The 18306-nt window shown below is 43.9% G+C and overlaps 1 protein-coding gene across 1 annotated transcript in view; it reads left to right on the forward strand.

The window, feature by feature from the left end:
- The window catches only part of VWA3B (von Willebrand factor A domain containing 3B), a 249346-nt gene that overhangs the window by 104821 nt on the left and 126219 nt on the right, over positions 1-18306 (forward strand). The window contains exon 12 of the mRNA XM_062208881.1: positions 12513-12611. Within this exon, the coding sequence (XP_062064865.1) occupies positions 12513-12611 (99 nt within the window). The remainder of the gene's footprint in view (positions 1-12512; positions 12612-18306) is intronic.

Raw genomic sequence — 18306 nt, forward strand, 5'->3', positions numbered from 1 at the left:
TGAGCCTATGTTAATTTTGAGCATTCTTCGGAACCATCTAGCATTCCAGAGATTTGAGACACGGTGCAAGACTAGGAGTTATTCCTAAAAAGCCTGATATGGATCACAAGATCTTTGAAATTGTTCAGTGCCTGAGTTCAGAGTTGTAGTTTTGACAGAAAGCCACGAATGGACGTTAGCAGAGCTCCTTGGATATTAACCAAAGCAGAGCTTGTACTGTCATTGAGATGCAACATAGTTCTCTTGAGGGTTTTTTTTTTATTATTTAATGGAAAAACAAGGAAATGTGTTCTATAAGAAATATTAATGCCTGAAAGATTTTGACCTGTTTGCTTTTTCTTGAGAAAGAGTATTGATTCCTACCCAATTTGTTAAATTTCCAGGATTAACTAATAAAGTTACTTGAAATAAGTTCTCTCCTTTTGCAAACTCTAGGTGATAGGAAATGGTTTATTAACCCAGCACCCAGTAGTTTAGGATTTAGGATGATAGTATATGTGCAATTCCATTGGAAAACATATTACTGGCTTCTGCTTTTTATGCTACTAATGAACAGAATTAGCCATCTGTTTAGACTTTAGATATTTGGCAAAATAACATAACTCAAATTATTACTGTAATGCTTGATTCTACTTTCTCTAAAACCATTTGTTGATGATTCCTTGCTTGCTTGTTGAACATCCAAAATTCATTTTCAGGAACACCAAGGACAAATAAATTATGGTATATGCACATAATGGAGTAGTACACAGCCTTAAAAAAGAAGGAAAAGCTGTTATCTGTGACCAGATGGAGGACATTATGTTCAGTGAAATAAGCCAGGCATAATTTTGCATTTACGTGGAATCTGAAAGAGTCAAATTCAAAGAGGCAGAGAATAGAATGATGGTTACCAGAGGCTGGAGGTGGGAACAGGGGGTCAGGGAGATTTTTCAAAGGGTCCAAGGTTTTACTTAGGTAAGAGGAGTAAGTTCTAGGGATCTATTGCACAGAATGGTAATGTTGGTTGTCAATTTCATACCATATACTTGAAACTTGCTGGGCCGGCACTGTGGTGCAGCAGCTTAAAGCCCTGTCCCAAAGCTCCAGCATCCCATATGGGCACTGGTTCTAGTCCTGGCTGTTCCTCTTTTGATCCAGCTCTCTGCTATGGCCTGGAAAAACAGTAGAAGATGGCCCAAGTCCTTGGACCCCTGTACCCGTGTGGGAGACCCGGAAGAAGCTCCTGACTCTTGGCTTTGGATTGGCTCAACTCTGGCTGTTGCAACCATCTGGGGAGTGAACCAGCAGATGGAACACCTTTATGTCTCTGCTTCTCTCTTTAACTCTGTCTTTCAAATAAATAAAATAAATCTTAAAAAAAATTGCTGAGAGTAGATTTTAAATGTTCTACCATACACACACAAAAATGGATGTTAACAATCATAGATTTCCATTACCCTGATTTAATCATTCAGCGGTGTATGTGTGTGCATATATATCAAAATGTTATATTACATACCATAAATATGTATGCTTTTTATTTGTCAATAAAAATAAGCTAAATTAGTGAAGAAGACCTAATTCTTAACTGCTCTTTGGCTAATTTGGTCCGGTAATCAACCCAGTTAATTGAGAACAGCACTCAGGATGTTTAGAGCCTGTTCTCTGCTGGCTAATAAAGCAGTAGGTCCCTAAGCAGTCCTAAGGCCAGAGAAGCCCAACTGGGGCAGTGCTGTTGGGTAGTTGTAGGAGGTGTCTGGCCAAAGGCTGCCAGGGGAGCAGGTACAAAACAGACTGCAGCTCCTGACCATCTTCCCTGGGGTTTCTCCATCTGACTCTCTCCAGCTTTCCCACCATCTTTTCAACACGGCCCTAGCAGTTGACTTGTCGAACAATGATTGTTGCGTATCCAAATCCTGCAGGAAGGTTTTGTTTTGCTTTTACCTTTTAAATCTGAGATAATCCTAGACTTAGAAAAGAGTTATGAAAATAGTACATAGACTTCCCAGATACCCTTCCCTAACTTCCTCTAATGTTAACATCTGACAGATGCAGCATAGTAGTCAAAGCTAGGAAATTTATAGTGATACTATTTTTTAAAAAGATTTATTTATTTATTTGAAAGGCAGAGTTACGCAGAGGCAGAGGCGGGGGGGGGGGGGGGGTCTTACATCTGCTGGTTCACTCCCCAGATGGCCACAATGCCACAGTGCCAGTTCCTATATTGATGTTATTAACTAAATCACAGACTTTATCCAGATCCCATTCCTTTTCCACTAATGTTCCTTTTATATTCCAGGATCCAATCTCACATTACATATATTTATTTTATTTTAAAATATTACTATTTATTTGATAGGTAGAAAGAGACAGACACACACACGCACACAGAGCTCCCATCAACTGCTCCACTTTGCTAAATGCCTGCAATACTAGGACTGGGCCAGACCAAAGCTGGGAGCTGGACACTCAACCACATCTCCCATGTATGTGGCAGAGACCCAACTACTTGGCCAGCACGTGCTGCCTCCCAGGGCTGCGTTGATGGGAAGCTCAATTAGGAGTAGAGCTGGGAATTGAATTCAGGCCGTCCAATATGGGACCAGGTCGAAGTGGGAGCCCTACCGGTATCTTAGCTGCTAAGCCAAATGCCTGCCCCTCATGTTACATTGAATTGCAGTGTGTCCTTATTCTCATCAATCTGTGACAGTTCCTCAGCCTTTGCTTGTCATTAATGACTTTGATGGTTTCCATGACTGCTGCTCAGATATTTTGTAGAGTATGGCTCACTTTGATTTTGTGTGATTATTTTCTTGTGATTAAATTTGGGCTATGAATCAGGGGAAGGACTATCATAGGGGTGATGTGCCCTTCTCTCATCACAGCTCATATAGTGTTAATAAGCCTTATTATCAGTGATGTTAATTCAGATCATTTAGTTAAGATATCATTTACCAGGTTTTCTCCTTTGTAAAGTTACTGTGAATTCATTTGTAAATAATAAATGTTTTAGAGGAGATACTTTGAGACTATAGATGTCTTCGGTCTCTTAAACTCTGCCCAGTAATTTTAGCATTCAGTGGTGGGTTTTTCCTATAGCAATTATTAATGAGTTGATAGTGATTATTTTTCTGTGTGTGCTTTTTTACATTTATTTATTTATTAGAACTTTTCCTTAAAGAAGTTTCCTTTTTTAAAAATTCATATATTTAATCCAGTATAGACTCATTAATATTGATTGTACTCTTGGAGTTATAATCCAATACTATTATTTATTTTGTTATGAAAATTGTTTCTACTCTGGTCACTGGGGACTCTTTCAAGCAACTTCCCATGTCTTTTACACATGTGTCTATCTTTTTTTAATATTTATTTATTTATTTGAAAGTCAGAGTTACACAGAGAGAGGAGAGGCAGAGAGAGAAAGAGGCCTTCCCTCTACTGGTTCACTCCCCAATTGCCCGCAACAGCTGGAGCTGCGCCGATCTGAAGCCAGGAACTTCTTCTGGGTCTCCCATGTGGGTGCAGGGGCCCAAGCATTTGGGCCATCTTCTACTGCTTTCCCAGGCCATAGCAGAGAGCTGGATCAGAAGAGAAGCAGCCAGGTCTCGAACCGGCACCCATATGGGATACCAGTGCTACAGGCCAGGGCATTAACCTGCTGTGCCACAGTGCCGGCCCTAACATGTGTCTATCTTTATTTTTCCCTTTGCACTTCCTAACTTTCAGTCTCTAGAAAAAGTTTTTGATCATCTTGTAATTCTCAGTCCCAGCCCTGGAATATACCACTTCTCCAAGGAACTTTGGTTCATTATGTTACAGAACGTTATGTTGGAGAATTTAGAAACCTAGATTGGAATACCTAGATGTGCTCACTGCTACAGGACTGTGTCACTGTTTCTGTGCCTTCTCACTGGATAGAGATAGAAAAGAATACATTTGATAGCCTTTGTATATACAACAGTCTGTTTCTGTATCTCTCTGTAGTTATATGAAATAAACCATAAATTCATACTGATACCTCTTGGATACACTCCAGAGCCACGAAGTTCATTTGTAATCAGTCTATTTACCTATTTGTAACTTCCTCATCTCTGAGAAACCTAACTCTCATCAGTAATGTATTTACCTGTATGTTCAACCATCATGCACATACAAAGTGATTTTAGAATTGCTAACCCATGCTCTATGAGAAACAAATTTAGTAGTTAGAATATAATGTTTGTGTACTAGTCTGTTTCTCTTCAGCTTTACAGTATCCAGTTAAAAACCCATTTTCCAAAGTTTTAAAGTCAAGACTTTTCTCATCCACTCCTTTCAATGTGGTTACAGCATCCATTAGTGATGCAGGTAGATTCACTGGTCACTGTCTGCCTTCCACTTTGGGTTCCTCTCCCAGCCTGCATGAATATTATTTTAATTTATACCAGTGAAGACCGTGTTTTTGCTGTATAATTCTCTGGATCTTGACAATGTATACAGCCATACATCTTGACCACGGTGCCAGAGAGAACAGTGCTATTCCTCCCCAGATTGCGTGTGTCACTTTGTAGTCACCCCTCCCCTCTCCAGGTAACCACCTGCCTGTTTTTCTGTCCTTCCACTGTTCCTTTCCAGAGTATCACATAAACAGAATCATGCAGTAGAACCTGACATTTGATAGGAATTGCATTAAACTACCTGTGGATCTGTTAGGAAGAATTGACATCTTTACTATGCGATTCTTCCAATCCATGCATGCAGTATGTCTGTCCAAGTATTCAGGTGTTCGATTTGTCACTGGCGTTTTGTAATTTCAGCATACAGATCCTGTCAATATTTGTTAAGTACTTAAAGCACTGAAGTAAGTACTTTAATAATGAAGTAGCACACATTTCATTTTCTTCAGAGCAATTGTAAACAATATTACATTTTAAAGTGTGCACTAAGAAGGACAAGCTGTGGTCTGCAACTGTTCCCATGAAGTATATGTGACCTCAATATAATCATGAGAACACATCAAACAAATTCAATTTGAGAGGCACCCTAAAGAACTAGCGAACTCTATTCTCCAAAACTGTCAATACAAGAAAGATTAAGAGAAAGGTTAAGAGACTTTTCTACATTGATGAATAACTGGATCTTGAAGCTGGCTGGGGTGGAGGATGTGTTGGGGGCCATTACTGGGACAGTTGTCAAAATTTATATATAGAGTTTGTGTTGGAAAATAGTATTTTATTAATACTAAATATCATGAATTTGATTGCTTCACAAACATTATGTTTTAAAATAAAACACATAGTGAGGGACTGGCATTGTGGCTTAGCTGGTAAAAGTTGCCACCTGCAGTGCCAGCATCCCCTATGGTTACTGGTTGGAGTCCTGGCTACTGCACTTCCAATCCACCTCCTTGCTAATGTGCCTGGGAAGGCAGCAGAGAGTGGCCCTAGTGCTTGGGCCTCTGCACTCACATGGGAGACCCAGAAGAGGCTCCTGGTTTTGGATTGGCCCAGCTCCGACCATTGCAGCCATTTCGAGAGTGAACCAGCAAATGGGAGATAGCTCTCTCTGCGTCTTTTCCCCTCTTTCTCTGTCACTCTACCTTTAAATAAATGAATAGATCTTATTCAAAAAATATAGTGAAATACTAAAAAATTATTTTTGTCTATTTGAAAGAGTGACAGGAAAAGAGATCTTTTTTCCAATAGTTTACTCTCCAAATGTTCACAACAGCCAAGGCTGGGCCAGACCAAAGCCGGGATCCCAGAACTTCATCCACATCTCCTACTTGGGTGGCAGGGGCTGCCTCCCATAATGTGCTGCCTCCAAGGATCCCTTAGCAGGAAGCTGGATTGGAAGTCAAGTAGCCAGGATTCAAGTGCCACTCTGTTTTTGGGATGCAAGTGTCCCAAGCAGAGGTTTAACCCGCTGTGCTTACCCATGATGTTGCATTTTTATTTTAATTTCCACACTTATTCATTGTCAGCATACAGAATGGAATTGATTTTTTGCATGTTGATCTTATATCTTTCAACCTTATTAAACTTACTTATTCCAGGAGTTGTGTTTGTGTGTGTGTGTGTGTTTGTGTGTGTATGTATCTTGTGTTTTTTATGTAGAAAATCAAGCAGTCTGCAAGCAGAGATGGTTGTATTTATTTTTTCTGATCTCTGTGATTTTTATTACTTTTCTTTTTTTAAAAAAAGATTTTTATTTTATTTATTTGAAAGAGTTACAGAGAGAGGTAAAGACAGAGAGGTCTTCCATCCGCTTGTTCACTCCCCAGTTGGCTGCAACAGCCGGAGCTACACCTATCCAAAGCCATGATCCAGGAGCTTCTTCCATGTCTTCCATGCAGGCGCAGGGGCCCAAGGACTTGGGCCATCCTCCATTGCTTTCCCAGGCCATAGCAGAGAGCTAGATCAGAAGAGGAGCAGCTGGGACTAGAACCAGCACCCATATGGGATGCCAGTGCTTCAGGCCAGGGCTTTAACTCACTGCACCACAGCGCCGGCCCCTACTTTGCTTTATTGAAGTGGCTGGAACTTCCAGTACTGTGTTAGATAAGCATGGTGAGAGTATACATATTTGTCTTTTTCCTAATCAGTAAGGGAGAAAATGCAGTCTTTTACCATTCAGTTTGATGTTAGCAACAGATTTGTGCATGTGCTATGAGATTGAGAAAGCCTCATTCCATTCTAGCGTAGTAGAAGGGGCTGAATTCTGTCAAGCCTTTTCTGTGTAAATTGATAAGCCCATGAGATTTTCCCCATTGATTTGTTGATGTAGTGTGTTACATCGATTTTCATATTCTGAAAGAGCTCTGCATGCATGGAATAAATCCCACTTGGTCATGGAATACTATTAACTTTATATATTGTTGGATTCAATTTGCTAAAATTTTAAAAATTTGAGAATTTTATGTCTAATTCATGAGAGTTGTTGCTCTGTAGTCTCTCTGTGTGTGTCTCTCTGCTGTGTGTGTGTGTGTGTGTGTAAGCACATACTATCTTTGGTTTGAGTATCAGGGTACTAGTGACCTCATAAAGCTGGTTGGGAAGTGTTCCCTCCTCTTCTCTTTTCTAGAGTAGACTGAGTAAAACTTGTGTTAATTCTTTTTTTTAAATTTATTTATTTATTTGAAAGGCAGAGTTACAGAGAGCAGAGGGAGAGAGAGAGACAGACAGACAGACAGACAGACAGGTTTTCCATCCACTGGTTCACTCCTCAATTGGCTGCAATGGCTGGAGCTGCACCGTTCTGAAGCCAGGAGCCAGGAGCTTCTTCTAGGTCTCCCAGGCAGGTGCAGGAGCCCAAGAACTTAGGCCATTTTCCACTGCTTTCTCAGGCATAGCAGAGAGCTGGATCAGAAGTGGAGCAGCTGGGACTCCTACAGTGCCCGTATGGGATGCTGGTACAGCAGGTGGTAGCTTTACCCACTTTGCCACAGTGCTGGCCCCATCCCATAATTTATTTATCCAGTCTTCAGCTGACAGACATTTGGGTTGATTGCATATCTTAGCTATTGTGCATTGAGCTGCAATAAACATGAAAGTACAGATAACTCTTTCATATGCTGGTTTCATTTCCCTTGGGTAAATCCGCAGGAGTGGGATGGCTGGGTCATGTGGTAGGCCTATAGTCAGATTTCTGAGCTATCTCCATACTGTCTCCTACAGTGGCTGTACCAGTTTACAATCCCACCAACAGTAGATTAGGTACCTTTTTGCCCATATCCTTGCAAGCATTTGTTTTTTGTTGATTTCTCTATGAAAGCCATTCTAACAGGGGTGCTGTGAAACCTCATTGTGGTTTTGATTTGCATTTCCCTAATGGCTTAGTGATCCTGAGCATTTTTTCATGTGTTTGTTGGCCACTTGGATTCCTCTTGAAAAATGCCTGTTTAAGTCCTTTGCCTATTTCTAAACTGGGTTGTTTGTTTTGTTGTGGAATTTCTTGACCTCTTTATATTTTCTGGTTATTAATCCTTTATCTGTTGCATAGTTTTCAAATAATTTCTCCCATTCTGTCGATTGCCTCTTCACTTTCCTGAGTGTTTCTTTTGCAGTACAGAAGCAGCTCCTTGCTATGGCCTGGGAAATCAGTAGAAGGTGGCCCAAGTCCTTGGGCCCTGGACCCTCATGGGAGACCTGGAGGAAGCTCCTGGCTCCTGGCTTTGGATTGGCAGAACTCTGGCCGTTGCGGCCATCTGGGGAGTGAACCAGCAGATGGAAGACCTCTCGCGCTCTCTCTCTCTCTCTCTCTCTGCCTCTCCTTCTCTCTCTCTGTAACTCTGACTTTCAAGTAAATAAATAAATCTTTAAAAAAAAATGAGAGAGAAAGAGGGGTGGTGGTGGTTGGGGGAGAGACACCTACTGGATCACTCCCCAAATGACTGCAACAGATGGGGCTGGTCCAGGCTGAAGGCAGGAGCAGAGAACTCTATCTGAGTTTCTCATGTGGGTGCAGGGGCCCAGGCACTTGGGCCATCTTCCACTGCTTTCCCAGGGAGCTAGGTCAGAAGCAGAGCAGGCAGGACTGGAACCGGCACTCTGATATGGCATGCCAGCATTGTCAGCAGTGGCTTAGCCCATTGGGCCACAACGTCGCCTCCTCCATTAGCCGTTCTTTAAGGGTAGGTCTCCCAGCAGTACAGTCTCATAATTTCTCTCCTTTAACTCTGGATAGTATTTCTACTAGCCACATGATTCGTGCCTGGAGATTCTTTCAACTCTTGAAAAATGTGCAGCTTCCTTCTGATCGCTGTGGTTTTCAGATGAGAAACTGCTACCATTTGAATTGGTGTCCTTCTCTAGGTAACATGCTATTTTTCATTGGCTGTGTTTAGGATTTTTGTCTTTCTTTTCAGAAATTTAAATAGCATGTCTTTGTGTGAACTTCTTCAGTTTTATCTTATTTGGGCTCTGCCCAGCAAATAGAATTGTAGTTTTGCATCTTTCACCAAATCTGAGATTATTTTAACCATTACTTCTTGAGTCCTTTTAAGTCTATCACTCCTTTTCTGAAATTCTCATGGCATCAATATCATATCTCCTTTTTTTTTTTTTTTTTTGCCAGGCAGAGTTAGACAGTGAGAGAATATCATATCTTCTTTACTGTGCCAGATATGGGAGCCTGTATGTGGGTATTGGTGTCAACTGATTGCTTTTCTCATGCAAATATGCCTTGTCTGGTTCTGGGCATGATACGATGAGTGACTTTTTTTTTTTTAATTGTATCCTGGACAATTTAGATATGTTAGGAGACTCTCTGTTCCCAAATATATCTTCTCATTTGGCAGGCAGTCATCGTGTTTAGGTTTAGCAAGTTCTGACTTATGTTTGCAGGCTTTTGTTCCAGTGCCAGATTAGCTTTCTGAGCCATCTGGGGCTCCCACTCAATTCCGGTTTGGTGTAAGGCATATCCCTGGCCCACCTGTTGTTACTCTGTAGCCTTCTGGACACAGAGGTGGAAGTTGCCGGGCCTGAGTCTCCTTATGCCATAGGGTAGACATGAGGGAAAGTAAGTCCTTAGCCTAGTACTCAATAGATGCTGCTTTTATGATTATCATGACCACATCATTTTTCTGTGCTTTCTCATCATAAGAAGCTTGCAAGTGTAAAATTACTTAGCAAATCCTGAACTAGATAGGAGTCTGGAGTGCCCACCGTCCCTTCTGTGTCTGCCCACCCATCCTACTCATCCTTTAATAGTCTCCCCGCTGTGAGGTGTCTGTAGCTACCCACTCAGAGCAAGATGCATCCTACACTGGGCATGCGCTGTTACAGCTTTGGGCCCAGTACTGGGGGGTGGTTTCCTTGGCCTCCAGCACCATTCTGTGAAGCGCCCTCAAGACACAGAGTTTGCTGGTTTTGTAAGTTTTGTCCCAGGCCTCGCACAGTGCCAGGCATGTGGTACTTAGGCGCTGCTAATATCTGCTGAAATTGAAGGGAATAAAGCCAAATGAAGGAGGCCCGGGTGAAAGCAGAGAGGCTGGGTATGTGTTTGGATATCTGTTTTTTTTTTTTTTTTTTCCCATCAGCCTCCCTTGTTATAAGAGAATGAGCCTGTTCACTCTGTGGAAGCTGGAAGTCCTGGCATCCTTTGTGTAAAGGGGTAATGTGACCCAGGCACCACCAGTCACAATAACCTCTAGAGGTTTTTTTTTTTTTTTTCAGTCTTATTTATTTAATTGAAAGGTAAAGTAATGGATGTGGGAGGAGACAGACAGATACACACACACACACACATAAAATCTTTCATCCACTGGTTCATTCCCCAAATGACTATTACAACTAGGGCTGTGCAAGCTGAAGCCAGGAACTAGGAATTCCATCCAGTCTCCTACATGGGTGAAAGGAACCCAAGTACTTGGGCCATCATCCTCTGCCTCTCAGGCACATTAGCATGAAACTGGATCAGAAGAGAAGACATGACTGGAATCCAAGCACTATAATATGGGATGCAGGTATCCCAAGCAGCAGTTGAACCGTTACTGCTCCACAACACTTGCTGCAAGCTCTAGTTTTGTTTTTTGTTTTTGTTTTTTTTTTGACAGAGTTAGACAGTGAGAAAGAGAGACAGAAAGGTCTTCCTTCCATTGGTTCACCCCCCAAATGGCCACTATGGCCGGCTTGCTGCACTGATCTGAAGCCAGGAGCCAGGAGTCAGGAGCCAGGTGCTTCTTCCTGGTCTCCCATGCGGGTGCAGGGCCCAAGGACCTGGGCCATCCTCCACTGCCCTCCCGGGCCACAGCAGAGAGCTGGACTGGAAGAGGAGCAACTGGGACAGAATCCGGTGCCCCAACCGGGACTAGAACCCCGAGTGCCAGCGCTGCAGGCAGAGGATTAACCTAGTGAGCCACGGCGCCGGCCCAACCTCTAGGTTTTAATTGAGAGTTAATGACTCCAGATGGCAGGCTCAATGGAGAACTGTGGCAGTGGTAGTGGGTATAGACTGTAGCTCTTGGAGTGGCAGGGCCAGCAGGCGGCTGGTTCAGCTCATGGCCTGTGCTCCCAGTGACAGCAGTGGGGCAAGCTGTAGCTGTAGGGATCAGCAATGCTGCTGCCATGAGGCTCCACCAGGCAGCTCCGCAGCAGGATCTGGGGCCTTGCTCCTGGTGTGAGGTCGCAATGAGGTTCTCCTGCCATCTTTGTGATCCTGTGAGTCAGACCATTGCCTTTTACAGAAATTCCTTTCTGTTGGTTTTCTTACAACAGAGGCTGGACTGATAGACTAGAATTGAGATGAGGGGGGAAGTTTAAGGTAGCTTTTGGACAACTCAGGGTCCTTCATATCTTATGGTCTTGTGGTATGGATCATTTTTGCATAGTAAACAGTATATCCCAATGAATTTACATTTATGTAAAAATTTACCCCTTTCCATATTGATTAAGTATTCAAGAGGAGCTGATGCTGTGGCAACATAGTGGGTAAAACCACTGCCCACAGTGCTGGCATCCCATATGGGCGCCGATTTGAGTCCCGGCTGCTTCACTTCTGATCCAGCTCTCGCTATGGCCTGGAAGAACAGTAAAAGATCCCAAGTCCTTGGGCTCCTGCACCCGCATGGGAGACCTGGAAGAAGCTCCTGGCTCCCGGCTTTGGATCAGTCCAGCTGTGGCCATTGTGGCCATTTGGGAAGTGAACCAGCAGATGGAAGACCTCTCTCTGTCTCTCCACCTCTGCCTCTCTATAACTCCGCCTTTTCAAATGAATAAATAAATCTTTTTTAAAAAGTATTCAAGAGATTTTTCAATTTATATTGTTTAATATAGTTTGAGAGAGTGATATAAATCTATCACTAATTTCTCTTGATATGTAGTATGTATATTTTATCTATTTTGTTTTTCTATGGATGGTATATGATTGTTGCTATGTGTGGAAGACAGAATGAGCCATAATCTACTCCTTTTGATGGATTTTAGTTTTGACTTTTGTATTTGCTTGTTTATTCCCGTCATATGTAAAGCACAACATTTGGGTTTCCCTATTCAATACCATGCATTCAAATAAGGCGGCACAGTGTGTTCATGCGCTTGAAGGTATATATTTCTCCAGACATGTGTGAGTCAGGTTATATGAGATATGTCTGTGTGTCCATCATTAGATTGCTAATGATGCCATGCTTGTATTTCCCCAGCATTGGGTGTCATGAGTGAATCCTGGTTTGAAACAAGCATAATCCCCACCAGGGCATATTCAGGCTATGTGTTTGAGCTCTCCTGACAGCTGAGTGAGCAATAAATGAGTTAGCATCTCACATAAAAATACACAAAGACAGAATTGCATTATGATCTCTCTCTTCAAGATAGGAAATCCACAGTCCTGGCTTCTTCTTGGACTGCCAGAGCAGAGACTTTCATGGCATACCCAGAAATTTTATGTCCTAGAATCACGGGGCTGCAATTATGACTCAGTATAATTTTAACTTACCTTTTGTTTCACAACCACTTTTCCTTTTCTTTTTGAGAGCAGAAAATTAGTACCACTTGTTCGTGAGATCTTTTTTAAGATTCACGTATGGCCTTGTATTTCTCTCTTTTCCATAGGTTGGAAGTACCACAAACACCCTGGACGCTCTGCAGATCGCCTATGCTGATAAAGAAACACAAGCAATCTACCTTCTGACAGACGGTAGACCCGATCAGGTACTTATCAGAACTGGGGACAGAGAGAGACCCGATCAGGTACTTATCAGAACTGGATAGAGAGAGACCCGATCAGGTACTTATCGGAACCGGGGACAGAGAGAGACCCGATCAGGTACTTATCAGAACCGGGGACAGAGAGAGACTTGCCAGCTGTGAATGGGTGTGGGAGACTTCTCCAACAGCCATGGAAAAACTGTTGAGTCTTCCTTAACCTAGGGGCCCAGACTGGAGGTGAGAAAGCACACTGAGGATTTCCTTTGATTTCCTTTGTCCGCTAGAGCCCTGTGGAGAGTTTCTGTGGCGGTGAACGTTGTCTGGTTAACGTGGGGCACACCTGGAGGCCAACCTAAGAGCTATCTGCCTTCGCTGAAGACTGGTTTATATTTTATTGCAAACTGAAAGTTGCGAGAGTCTTTCATACTGTTTGCCTTTGAGGACTCTGAACCTAAGCATGTCACTGCACAATGTCCTAGGTTTCATCTCTCAATTTAGCTTCACCCTCTTTTAAACAAAAGCGTGCCTTTCCAGTGAAATGTTCTTTGTTTTGTTTAGCCTGGCTGGAAAATCACTGAACAGTGTTAGAGGAGTCTGTTCAGCTTTGAGCTTTGTGAATGAAAGACATGCTCCAGGCAGGAACTAAATACGAGGATTTTCAGGCCGGCACAATGTAAATTAACCACTGGAGTGAATTAGTATCAACTTGCGTCCTTCCTCCTAAGATGTTTGCATATGCAGACTGTTAGATAAATATTCTAACTTATCCTGTGTCAAATGGTTCAGGGATTAAATAGTAAAGCAACTTTTTTTTTTTTTTTTTTTTTTTTTTTTTTTTTTTTTTACTGTAGTGTTAAATTCATGGCAGAGAGGTAGTGTTTAAAGTATAATTTTATTTGGAATGATTTTCTTATTGTCTTCATTGTATTTTCCATTCAGAGGCAGTTTATTGTGTCTGTCAAGCTCCATGTGTGGTGCCAAGGTTTGACACTACCACGATGGAATATCTTGATCCTGCTGTAGGGAAAGCTTGGCTGTGGGGGTTGTGCTGGGCATATACTGTTAACTCCGATACAACACAGGGAACGAGTGGCCTGGGCTCTGTCTAGGAGTACAGAGCCATGAATTCCACCATACAAGAGGGACAGAAGACTGCAGACGGTGCCACTGAGGAGGGGACCTTGCGCTGTGTTGAGAAGGAATTTTCTGAACAGAGGAGACTGCCAGCGTCCTGGGCAGAGGGCACGGAGGTGTAGCAATACACAGCATGCTCAGAGCCCAAGCTGAGGGCAGGGCGATGGTGGCGGTGTCAGAGTGAGGCAGGAACGTTGGGCTGGAGGGGAGTGTGAAGGTTCTTGAATGCCACGTTGAAAGGGAAGGCCTTGGTGCCAGTGTTATGGCGCTGTCTTGATCCAACATCTCATATGAATGTTGATTTCCATGCCAGCTGCTCCGTTTCCTGTCCAGCTTCCTACTAACGGCATGGGGAAGCTGTAGAAGATGGCCCAGGTACTTGGGCCCCTGCCACCCATGGGTGAGCCCTGGGTGGAGTCCTGGGCTCCTGGGTTCAGTCTGGCCCAGCCCTGCTTATTGCAGCCATTTGGGGAGTGAACCAGTGAATGGAAGACCTCTCTCTTTCTGTCTCTCTTGCTTTCTCTCTGACACAATACATAAATTTTTTTTTTCAAAAAAAGAAAGGAAGTCATCCCTGCTATGGGGAACTCTCAGAGGCAGATGGACTCATCCATCTGTATGTTAGAAAGGGGCCTCAGTAGAGCCAAGGGAGGGCTGGTGCTGGGAGCACCTGCTGCTGGGCCCTTGATGAGGGCTGGGGCGGGCCCAGCCTTGGGCAGCAGCAGTGGAACAGGGAGGAGGGCACCGTCTTCAGGGATGGGCCAGGAAAAGTAGCATCACCAAGATGTGGTGACCAGCTGGGGAGCAGGAAGTACCAGGAGAGGAGAACGTGGAAGCAGTGCAGAAGGCAGGCAGGTGACTGGTGTCTGGTAATTAATTATTAACTGATAGAAATTTCAGGTTAAGAAGGAGCAAGCTTAGGGATTGCTGATGGAGGAAGCTGAGTTTATGCAACTGTTGTAGATGGGTATCCAGAAGCCCTTGGATATTTGAGGACTTCAAAATTTGTGGATAAGAGGAATTAAAAGATAGGTTTATTTTGGTGCAAGAAACTGAAATCCACACATCATCTTTTTATGATACACATTTTCCATGAACCTTTGTTGGTTTGTTTTAAAGATGTGTTTATTTATTTGAAAGGCAGAGTTACAGAGAGGCAGAAGGAGAGGGAGAGAGAGAAGGAGAGAGAGAGAGAGAGAGAGAGAGAGAGAGAGAGAGAGAGATCTTCCATCTGCTGGTTCACTCCCCAAATGGCTGCAATGGCTGGAGCTGCACTGATCTGAAGCCAGGAGCTTCTTCTAGGTCTCCCATGTGAGTGCAGATGCCCAAGGACTTGGGCCATCTTCTGCTTTCCCAGGCCATAGCAGAGAGCTGGATTGGAAGTGGAGCAGCGGGGACTTGAACTGGTGCCCATATCAGATGCTGGCAGTGCAGATGGTGGCTTTACTGGCTATGCCGCAGAGCTGGGCCCTCCATGAACTTTTTGAAGGCCTCCCCACCCATCCAGGTGAGGCTAGAGTTTGGGAAAGATGTGGGCTAGAGATTCCAGTTTAAGAGCTATCTGGTGGGATCAGTACTGTGGCATAATGGGTAAAGCTGCTGCCTGCAGTTCTGGCATCCATTATGGGTGCTGGTTCAAGATCTGGCTGCTCCACTTCCAATCCAGCTCTCTGCCATGGCCTGGAAAAGCAGCAGAACATGGCCCAAATCATTGGGCCCCTGAACCTGCATGGGAGACCCAGAAGAAACTCGTAGCTCCTGGCTTCAGATCGGCCCAGCTTTGGCTGTTGTGGCCATTTGGGGAGTGAACCAGTGGATGGAAGACCTCTCTTTGTCTCTCTCCTTCTGCCTCTCTGTAACTCTGCCTTTCAAATAAATAATGAATTAGTCTTTTTTTTTTTTAAAAAAAGAGCCATCTGATGAGACCAGCACTGTGGCATAGTGGGTAAAGCTGCCGCCTGCATTTCCAGCATCCCATATGGGCACCGGTTCAAGTCCCAGCTGCTCCACTTCCCATCCAACTCTGCTATGGCCTAGGAAAGCAGTAGAAGGTGACCCAAGTCCTTGGGCCCCTGCACCCACGTGGAATACCTGAAAGAAACTCCTGGCTCCTGGTTTCAGATCAGCCCAGCTCCGGCCATTGTGGCCATTTGGGGAGTGAGCCAGTGGGTCGAAGGCCTCTCTCTCTCTCTCTCTCTCTCTCTGCCTCTGCCTCCCTGTAACTCTATCTTTCAAATAAATAAATAAATCTTTTTTAAAAAAGAGCCATCTGGTGTGCAGGAAATCTATTTCTTTTTAATCAACTCTTACTGGTTTTTAAAAATTGCTTGGGGCCAATGCTGTAGCGTAGTAGGTTAAAGTCCTGGCTGGCAGCACCAGCGTCCCGTGTGGGCTCCAGTTTGTGTCCCAGCTGCTCTTCTTCTTCTTCTTCCTCTTCTTCTTCCTCTTCTTCTTCCTCTTCTTCTTCCTCTTCTTCTTCCTCTTCTTCTTCCTCTTCTTCTTCCTCTTCTTCTTCCTCTTCTTCCTCTTCTTCTTCCTCTTCTTCCTCTTCTTCTTCCTCTTCTTCCTCTTCTTCTTCCTCTTCTTCCTCCTCTTCTTCCTCCTCTTCTTCCTCCTCTTCTTCCTCCTCTTCTTCCTCTTCTTCCTCCTCCTCCTCCTCTTCTTCCTCCTCTTCTTCCTCCTCTTCTTCCTCCTCTTCTTCTTCTTCTTTTTAAAGATTTATTTACTTCAAGGTCATAGTTACACAGAAAGAGAAGGAAAGGCGGGGGGGGGGGGGTCTTCCATCCACTGGTTCACTCCCCAATTGGCTGCAATGGCTGGAGTTGCGCTGATCCGAAGCCGGGAGCCAGGAGCTTCTTTCGGGTCTCCCACATGGGTGCAGGGGCCCAAGGACTTGGGCCATCTTCTTCTGCTTTCCCAGGCCACAGCAGAGAGCTGGATCAGAAGTGGAGCAGCTGGGACTAGAACCGGTGCCCATATGGGATGTCAGCACTGTAGGCAGCGGCTTTACCTGCTATACCAGAGCGCTGGCCCCTGCTCCACTTCTGATTCAGCTCTCTGCCATGGCCTGGGAAAGCAGCCAATGATGGCCCAAGTGCTTGCGAGACCCAGAAGAAGCTCCTGGCTCCTGGCTTCAGATCAGTTCAGCTCTGGCCATTGCGGCCACTTGGGGAGTTAACCAGTAGATGGAAGATCTCTCTCTCTGTGTCTCTGCCTCTCTCTGTAACTCGTTCAATTAAATAAAATAAATCTTTTTTAAAAATTGCTTATACTACAGGCAGTTTAGAAAAAGCATAAAGAAGAAAAATACTCATAATTCAATTTTTTAAAAAAAATTTTGACAGGCAGAGTGGACAGTGAGAGAGAGAGAGACAGAGAGAAAGGTTTTCCTTTGCCATTGGTTCACCCTCCAATGGCCGCAGTGCTGCGGCCGGCGCACCGCGCTGATCCGAAGGCAGGAGCCAGGTGCTTCTCCTGGTCTCCCATGGGGTGCAGGGCCCAAGCACTTGGGCCATCCTCCACTGCACTCCTAGGCCATACCAGAGAGCTGGCCTGGAAGAGGGGCAACCGGGACAGAATCTGGCACCCCGACCAGGACTAGAACCCGGTGTGCCGGCGCCGCTAGGCAGAGGATTAGCCTGTTGAGCCACGGCGCCGGCCTCATAATTCAATTTTTAAATAAAGATTTATTTATTTATTTGAAAGTCAGAGATACACAGAGAGAGGAGAAACAGACACACACAGAGAGAGAGGTCTTCCATCTGCTGGTTCACTCCCCAGTTGGCCACAATGGCTGGAGCTGCGCTGATCCAAAGCCAGGATCCAGGAGCTTCTTCTGGGTCTCCCACAAGGGTGCAGGGGCTCAAGGACTTGGGCCATCTTCTACTGCTTTCCCAGGCCACAGCAGAGAGCTGGATTGGAAGTGGAGCAGCCGGGTCTCAAACTGGTGCCCATATGGGATGCCAGCACTTCAGGCCAAGGCATTAACCGACTGCACCACAGTGCTGGCCCCCATAATTCAATTTTGTTTTGAATTTTTTCATCTAATATGTCACATTTTTTAAAGAGAAAGTGAAAAGCATCATTCTCTATGACTGCATCATTTTCCACTATATGGGTTCAATAAGGCTTCTATAAGTATTAACTTTGTATAGTAATACATTTACAGTGTGAACTATAAAGATACAAAAAGCATATAAAGGAAATCCTTCTTCTCATCCCTGTACCAGCTAGGAGGCAATTGATATTTCTAATTTCTTAAAACCTCCTTCCAGAAATACTTTGTTATGTACGTAGAAGTATACTTATATAAATTTGATCTTTTAAAAAATACAAATATTAGCACATGATTCTGTACCTCTATTCATAAAACAGTATAGATTGCATCATATCATTTCATAAAGGGCTTCCTTGTTCTTTTCATGGTTTCATTACATGGCTAATCCATCATTTATTTAACCAGGCTCATGGAGATGGGCATTTAGGCTGTTTCCAATCTTTCCATTATACTGAATATTGTAAAAGGTATTGTATACTTAATTCATTTTGCGCATACATAGTATAA

The sequence above is a fragment of the Lepus europaeus genome, chromosome 13, assembly GCF_033115175.1.
Source record: "Lepus europaeus isolate LE1 chromosome 13, mLepTim1.pri, whole genome shotgun sequence".
NCBI lineage: Eukaryota > Metazoa > Chordata > Mammalia > Lagomorpha > Leporidae > Lepus > Lepus europaeus.